This window comes from Channa argus, chromosome 1, assembly GCF_033026475.1.
Source record: "Channa argus isolate prfri chromosome 1, Channa argus male v1.0, whole genome shotgun sequence".
Lineage (NCBI taxonomy): Eukaryota > Metazoa > Chordata > Actinopteri > Anabantiformes > Channidae > Channa > Channa argus.
In genome coordinates this window covers 40,970,333-40,978,073 of record NC_090197.1, presented here as the reverse complement: position 1 = coordinate 40,978,073, position 7,741 = coordinate 40,970,333, and the positions used below count along the sequence as shown (strand labels likewise).

General features: G+C 41.6%; 1 protein-coding gene across 2 annotated transcripts; it reads left to right on the top strand.

Moving 5' to 3' along the window:
- The first annotated feature begins 878 nt into the window (after positions 1-878).
- On the top strand, positions 879-5,134 carry gdf10a (growth differentiation factor 10a). 2 transcript variants are annotated; one of them, XM_067521056.1, is made up of 4 exons: positions 1,457-2,151; positions 2,314-2,433; positions 2,812-3,950; positions 4,052-5,134. In XM_067521056.1, exons 2-4 carry the CDS (start codon positions 2,370-2,372, stop codon positions 4,241-4,243), a joined length of 1,395 nt encoding a protein of 464 aa, XP_067377157.1. In that variant the 5' UTR covers positions 1,457-2,151; positions 2,314-2,369; the 3' UTR covers positions 4,244-5,134. The 2 variants fall into 2 exon arrangements, with proteins under 2 accessions (XP_067377148.1, XP_067377157.1); XM_067521047.1 differs by lacking the exons at positions 1,457-2,151; positions 2,314-2,433 and adding an exon at positions 879-1,418.
- The last annotated feature ends 2,607 nt before the right edge of the window (positions 5,135-7,741 follow it).

Below are 7,741 nucleotides of genomic sequence, written 5' to 3'. Positions count from 1 at the left end.
TTGGGGGCCAGAAAGGTACTATGTAGTAGCTCTCTGTATGTGTGCTTGTGCGTGCATGTGAGTGTGTACGTGTGGTGGCAGAGAGTGACCCGAGAGGCCCAGCTAGTTACAGCCTCTCTGCTGGAGACCACCACTTCTACAAAACAAGCATTGTTGGTACAGAGCTCCAGACACCAGAGACACACACTGAATACAACTTGTATGCACACACGCATACAAAAATACATACACGCCAGAGACAAAACTTTGCCAAGTTTGAAACCAGCAATACCAGCAGAGGTCATGTTCTCTTTGCCATGAACAAAATCACAGTTAGTGCCTCAAAAGATTCTCATCTAACAGCTACAGAACAGCCTTTCACTACAAAATTCACACATAAAAAACGCGCGCACACACACACACAACACCCTGAATAAAATGTGGACAACTGTTCGTAACAACAGTCCGTGGGTGGTTGATCAGACTATTATTGTAGGTGTTTCTATGCTAATTATGTGTGACTGAGAGCATGTCAAAAGCAGTTACTGGAAATAATGTGGTGAGCTGGAAATGATGAGATGGAATTACTTTCCCTGCAAAGAAAAACACTTTGTTGAGTTTCAACAGTGGCCTTGTTAGACTAGTGCTAAACAAATTAGTACAAGTTCTGAAGTACTGTTCCGAATCCACTGGATGAACGATACTACTCCGTCAATTTAAAACAACATACGGAAAACATCATCAACAATATCATCATTGCGGTGGTGGGAGGGGGGGCGGGGAGGGGGTCAGCATCATGACCTCCAGTTTTAGCTGCGCGCTCTGCAGAGACCTCGTTGGCTGACAGGAGTATACGTCACCACGTCTCACCGCTCCAGTATAACACCCTCAAGCCTCTGGCGGTGACACAGACACAAGTGCAAAAGTAGCAGAAACTGTTGATCGGACTGAGCATCCACATCCCAAACAGTCTGACACAGAGGAGTGGGACGGCTACCTGAGCCCGAAGCGGAATGTGAGACGAGACGTGGAACATTTACGCACAGACTATTTAGTTTGGATTGTTGTGGCGCGTCTTTAAAGTCCACATTGGATATCTTTGGACTGCGATTTCTGCAGTCTACCTGTCGGATTTACTTTATTTATTTTAATTTTTTATTTTAATTTTAGCACTTAAGTGACAGCTCTAAGTATGATTTCCTCGCGCCAGTTCTTGTTGATGTTAAATTGTTTCCTGGGTGCTGCATCAATGGGGAGCAATACAGGGGGCTCTTTGGACACACGGGACAGTAGCTTTGTCCAGTCCTCCTCGGAGAAGTTTTTAGGTGACCTGGATCAGGACATGGTTTCCCAGCACATGTCCAAACTGTACGAGAAATACAACAGGGAAAACTGCCTCAGAGAGGGAAACACTATCAGGAGTTTCAGAGCCAGTCAAGGTGTGTGAATCAGCTTAACCTGCATACTGTAGCGAGTGCCCACATCCGTGCAGATTTAAATTTGGAAACAAAATAAAACACATCTATTTTAGTGTCCATTAATGCACCATTAATACGAAATCTCCTTTGATCATTTGCATAGATGGTCATCAAAAGTGCAATCGCACAATGAGACTAGACTTGGCCAGACGCTCTAAATAAGTTGGGGCAAACTGAGAATGCATTTAAATGATTTTGGGACGCTGTGGGCACACATTGTTTGTGGCAGCAGCTGTGCCCCTTGTGCACAGTCTCATCCATTACCGCAGACATACGCAATATGCGTAAGAATGCACACGATTCCCTGCAAGCAATGTCCAGCTTCAGTACAGCAAAATCTCGGCGGCAGTTACGCGCTGCAAAGGGTCACTGTCGTGTATCGTTGGTGTTGTGGCTTCAGGACGTGTGGCTCCACGTCCCGGAGTCAAGGGGCTTTAAAGCACAGTCGTTCCTCTTCGTCTGATGCTGTTTCTATAAACACAGCTCCTGGGCATTCATAACCCACATAGCTCTCATATGGCATATCATAACACGTGTGTATTTTTACTGTAAAGGCTGAGTGTAATCCAAGGAGAGATGTAAGAGAGTTTTCACAACATTGTTCGATCTGTTAAAACAGTTGCTCATGTCTTGGTGTCTGGGCAGACAGTGCTGGCTGTATTAGGCTTAAGGGGAAGCTTTAAAAGAAACTGAGGTAAGCATTTCCATATGCAGACTCAATCCAAGGTAATGTATATCTCTTAAGTCAGTCCATACTTCCGCTGAACTTTTACACAATGAACAATAACTCTGCTGTTGAAGTTAATGTTCATCATGAATATGGAGCTGTCTGCTAACCCCACTGCAACCCTGCCAGCCAGATCTCCACGGTCTGGTTCCTCTTAAGGACACCTTCTGAAATCCTACCAAGACATGCGCCTTGTACCAGCCACACAATCACATAATGCAGACAAAGAAAAGGTGTTTATCAGTCAAGGTTAGTTAATTGTTAGGAAAAGGAATACATTTGGTACCTTGTTTACTTTTTCAAACAGTGTTTATTGTTTCACTGATAAATTCTATAGAAACACTCAAAGATGCACATTTAAACTAGACTCAGTTGTTTTTTCATGGTGCCTACATGGTGCCTACATGGTGCCCATCATTTAATCACAGCATAGCCTCTCGGTGTATTTACCTTTTCAAGACAACTCAAAGAGTAATACGATATAAAAAATATGATTTGGGTAAAAGAATTGCAATTGTTTTTGCCGTAGCAAATCTCTCAGAGGACAGTTTGGTTTTAAAAAGGTCAGTTTATGGTTTTATTGTATTATTGTTTACCTGTCTGACTGACACATTTATGTCTTTGCAGATATTTTTGATCACAAGATGGTGTACCGACTAAACCTTACAACACTCCAGGACTCAGAGATCATCCTATCAGCCACATTCCATTTTCAGCTCAATTTGCACACTCATCAAAACCCCTGGTTGTGTAAACGCTTTAAGAGTCTATCCTGTGGTTCCTTGGCCATCCACCATTCTCCATCCATTAGCCTGCTCCTTCACTCTGTTTCCTCCGGTTCAGAGGTCAGATCTGGGTCAACGGGGTCATTGTTAGGCAATGTGACCTTTCATCCCAACAGGAGAGGGGTGTGGCAAATGAGAGATGTGACGCAGGTCATAAAAGAGGCACGGAAAAAGGGTCATCTCATGGTATCAGTGGAGCTGGACATAAGGCAGAAGTCCCAGAGGAAACCAGAGGAGAAACTGTCTTCTGGCAACATGCCCTACCTGTTATTGTATGCCAATGACCAAGCTTTGGAAGAGCCCAACAGTGTGGCTGCAAGCCTCCAGAGATATGACCCATTAAATGAGGGAGGAGAGGCCCTGCATCCTGCTCAGCACCTGTACGTACCTAACTTCCCATCAGAGTCAAAAGGACGCAAGAGAAGAGAAGCAACTGTGCTCTCTAAACCTATTCAGAACAACGAGCTACCTGAAGTCAAGTACCGGCCTAAAGTATTTAGGAAGGATGACCTTTGGGAGAGAACTTGGTACCTGGCACTCAAACCCAAGCCTAAATCAGAAAGTAAGGAGAAGAAGAGAAAGATCCAGGAGGAAGAAGGAGTGGAGGAAAGTAAAGAACCTCAAGTTCACAAAGAAGCAGAAAGAACATCGCTGAGGCTCAAACCTGATGATTCCAGTGTGAAAAAAATCAAAGGCAGTCGCACTATGAGTGACAGACAAAAGCATGGTCACAGAAATGAGGAAAAGGACAGAAAAAAGCACAAGGGAAATGCTAACACTCAGTCACCTGTCCTGAGTTTTGATGAACAAACAATACGCAAGGCCAGGAGGAGGCAGTGGGGCAGCACCCAACATAGAGACTGCTCAAGGAGGAACCTCAGAGTGGATTTTGCAGACATAGGCTGGAGTGAGTGGGTCATAGCACCCAAGGCCTTTGATGCCTACTACTGTGCTGGCAAATGTGGATTTCCTATGTCAAAGGTAAGTGCACAACCTTCAGAGTCACTCCCATTTGGTTCCATTATCAAATTATGCAGAGTAACTAGTTAATCCTCACTCCTTTAATGATTTAACTCTCCCAGGTGGTGAGGCCGTCTAATCACGCCACCATCCAGAGCATTGTCCGGGCTGTTGGGATCATCTCAGGGGTTCCTGAGCCCTGTTGTGTCCCAGAAAAGATGACCCCTCTTGCCGTGCTGTACCAGGATGAATCCAGGAACCCAGTGCTCAAGGTTTACCCCAATATGTCTGTCCAGTCTTGCTCCTGCAGATAGGAAGGGTAGGAAAATGGAGGTAGAGTACAAAATTGGGTGGATGTGGAGAGAAACAGAAAACAGGACTAATGGAGACAGAACCCTACTGTACCTCTGTTTGTTAAGTGGTTTCTTGACACTGAAAACAAAGTTACTTGGCCCTCGGGGAACATAGACTGTAGAGAAATCACTTCCATCTCCTCTGTCCTGCGGCAGCAGACTTGAAGAGACACATTGTCTGGCGTCTGCCTCAGCAAGAGGAACAGAGTCACACATGTAAAGTCAGGGCTCCACATGTCTCAGAAGCCCAGTTGTTTTGATTCTGTGGTTGAAATGACATTAAGGATTTCTTGGACAGGAGCATTTGAGGGATGTTTTCCTTTTATCTCAGAATGTGTTGGTTTTTCAAACAGCTCACAGTGATTTTGCGTTCATGTTTTGTTTGGACACAAAGGCTTAAATAAAAGGCTATCGATGTGTCATCGCAGCTTATACAACATAGTGATGACAGATTATGATACATATTTCTAAATTTTTGTATTTTTGCTGTACTGGTGTCCTTACTCTGAAGCTAATAACATGCTAATTTGTACATATATGCAATGTTAATTTGTTTGCAAGATGAGGTTATTGTACATTCTTTATATATCCTAGAATGGAAGTATCAAGTGAATTGTAAAGAGCATCTGTTATCATTTACACCCACCACCTCGCATATCACTTCAAGAATGTTATATTAAAACCAGAGTTATTTTTCTATTTCGAATGTGAAATTTGGTTAAAATTAGTTGTTATGGTTACAAGGTTATGTACTACTATATTTTAGATGAGATGGTCTTTTGTACATGTGTATTATTTAAATTATGAAAAGGTAGCTTTCTATAAGTTAGAATAAAAATGTAATTTAATCAAGTGCTTTTGCCTGAATGTCACTTTTCCACGCAAGGGTGTTAGTCATTACTGTTTGATTGATACGGGACCTTTTTTTTGTCAAAAGAAATCTAAAAGGGCACCTCTGTTCACAAATAGCTTAGTACAAAAGCAGGAAGGTTCCATTCAAAGAAAGCCAACATTCTCCTCAAGTCTCCTTGAACCCGTTAATACCCCACAACCAAAGGCTCAGAAGTCTGATGGCCGGCAAATAATGTGACTGATGCAGCTGCTTTGGATAAAAGGTTGATCAAGGAATGAGCAGTGCATCTAATCAGACGCCACTTCAGCCACCTCAACTTCAAAACACAAACTGCACTGCCTCTTTTTTGCCTATCTGCCCCTCCCCTCCACATTTATTCAAACACGGGACATTTCCAAACGCAGGTTGTTCGCCCCAAGACTCTCCTGAGACTTTTTTCAAACAGGTGGCTACAGAGATGTGACCTAGAACACTTTAGCTCCACTGCTCATCGCTTTAATTGACAGGAAGAAGGTGATCCCTGTGGTGCCTAAGCACCTTTTGATTATTAATCTATTACTTTATAGTTCTGCTTTTGAGCCTAAAAAAGTTGTAATGCTTTGAAGTTTGCCATGGCTGGGCAATAATTTTGACTCAAAGACAATAGCCTTTGAGTAACCACTTAAAAAAAGGGAAAGTGATCAAAGGCTAGTATACTGTTTATTGTGGTTGAAAATAATACTACAGGTCTTTTGGCTGGTGTGAATGCAAATGTGCACAGAGATCTAAAAAAGGAACCATTGGTCAGCTGTTATCAGCCACCCCACCTGTCTGCATTGCTTTGTTCATTAGATACACAGACTATAAGAGTTTCCCAACTGCAATGAAAGTTCTCATACTTTTTGAGTCAAGAGCAGAAATCATATATATATATATATATATATATATATATATATGTAATTAAAAATGAATTCTTAATTGTACCGGTTGTTTTTGCAAGAGTTGAATTAAATGTTGAAATAAAACCTGACTTTTCACTGGCAAAGTGTGCTTCGTTTTTACAGTAACATATGATGGTGAGGAGACAAGCATTATGATGGCCCCAGACTGATCTCTGATCCGCATTTGAGAATGATGGAAAGAGACAGATGGAGGAAAGAGGGAGGTCTGAAATACCAAATGCATGATTCAGTTTTCTCCATTTTTAACAAGTGGAAATGTTCAGCTACTACAAACCTTTTTACAAATGCAGTCTTTATGGGGTATAACCTTACCCCTAACTCCTATGCATTAGACTATAATTACTATAATTACGGTTATTATATGTTATGTTTACATTAATAGATGTTTTAGCTTAAAAGTACGCTAGACCAATTGTAAGGATCACATTTAGTTTTTTTTTTAATTTTTACTAATTTTCTGACTGATCCTTTCTAATCCAGACCCACAGTCTGCTGTTACAAATTGAACGCCATGTCAACCGCAATCACAGTCACAGGAGAGTGCTTACAATGGTCAGTTAGTGCAGAGAAAACCACAGTAGTCTAGGCTCGTGTTCAGAACCCAGTATGCCTAAAAGCCAAAATGAAATGAGGCAAGCGGGTAACCAAGAACAATATTTGTTTTTCCACATGATGACCGTTCAATTAAAGGAGAGCAATACAGCCATTATTGGACTACAGAGGATTTTCTGTGTCCTGGCTGAATTGGCTCTTTCCTCACACGGTTACTGAGCTCAGAGAACTAATAGCTCTGTTCATTAGGACACAGCCTTAATAGAGTGACATTGTGCCTCCTGATCACCCATTTAATCATGTGGGCCACTGAATATCCCATTTAAAACGATATTTATCCTTTAGAAAGTGAAAAGGATATTTACTTTTATCATTTTACCAGTGACACAAATATTATTTTTGCAGGTAAAGATGAGGTCTTAACGCTCTATGAAAGATTAGAAACACGCTGCAGCTGAATGACCACATTTGAAGGACATTTTGTGTACAGATTCCAGGTTTTGTTAGGGGTCAGTGAGTAATGAAACAATGAGTAATGATCTCTGAGAATTATGAAATGTGTCCAGAAAAGTATTAATGACCTGCCCAAAGCCACATGTGAATAGTCCAATCAGTTTTTGGTGTGAAGAAACAGGGAGGAGAAACTGCTTTACTCACATGAACTAGATAACAGCAGTGTGGGTAGGTTTCTATCCCTGCTTATGTTACAGAGAGACTAAGCAAAGGCTTCACTTTCCCATGAACTTCTTCTCGCCTCATTTACTTGCAACAGAGATGGCTATTTATGTCCATCTGTCCACACACTGACCCGAATCTGCTGCTCACATTCGGCAGAGAAACATAAAATCACAAGTTCAAAGCTGTGGTTTGTGTGGACTCAATCCAGGTCTGGAGATGGACGATAACCATAAAACTTTTTTACACTTGAGCTGGATTTCATTTTTGAGAGGCAGTCTGGCCTCGAATTAGCCTCGAATGTTGAATTTAATATTTCAAATAAAGAATAGATATTATCTTGAAGCTGGCACCCTTTTTGAACTAGGAGATTTGAATACTAGACGCATCTGTTTGATTTCCATAATTTTCTATTTAAAAAATGTATGTGCAAACACG

Coding starts and splice junctions, on each gene's coding strand:
- gdf10a (XM_067521047.1), top strand. CDS start 1,172: ATGATTTCCTCGCGCCAGTTCTTGTTGATGTTAAATTGTTTCCTGGGT. Junction 1,419..2,811: donor GAGTTTCAGAGCCAGTCAAG/GTGTGTGAATCA, acceptor ATGTCTTTGCAG/ATATTTTTGATCACAAGATG. Junction 3,951..4,051: donor GTGGATTTCCTATGTCAAAG/GTAAGTGCACAA, acceptor TAACTCTCCCAG/GTGGTGAGGCCGTCTAATCA.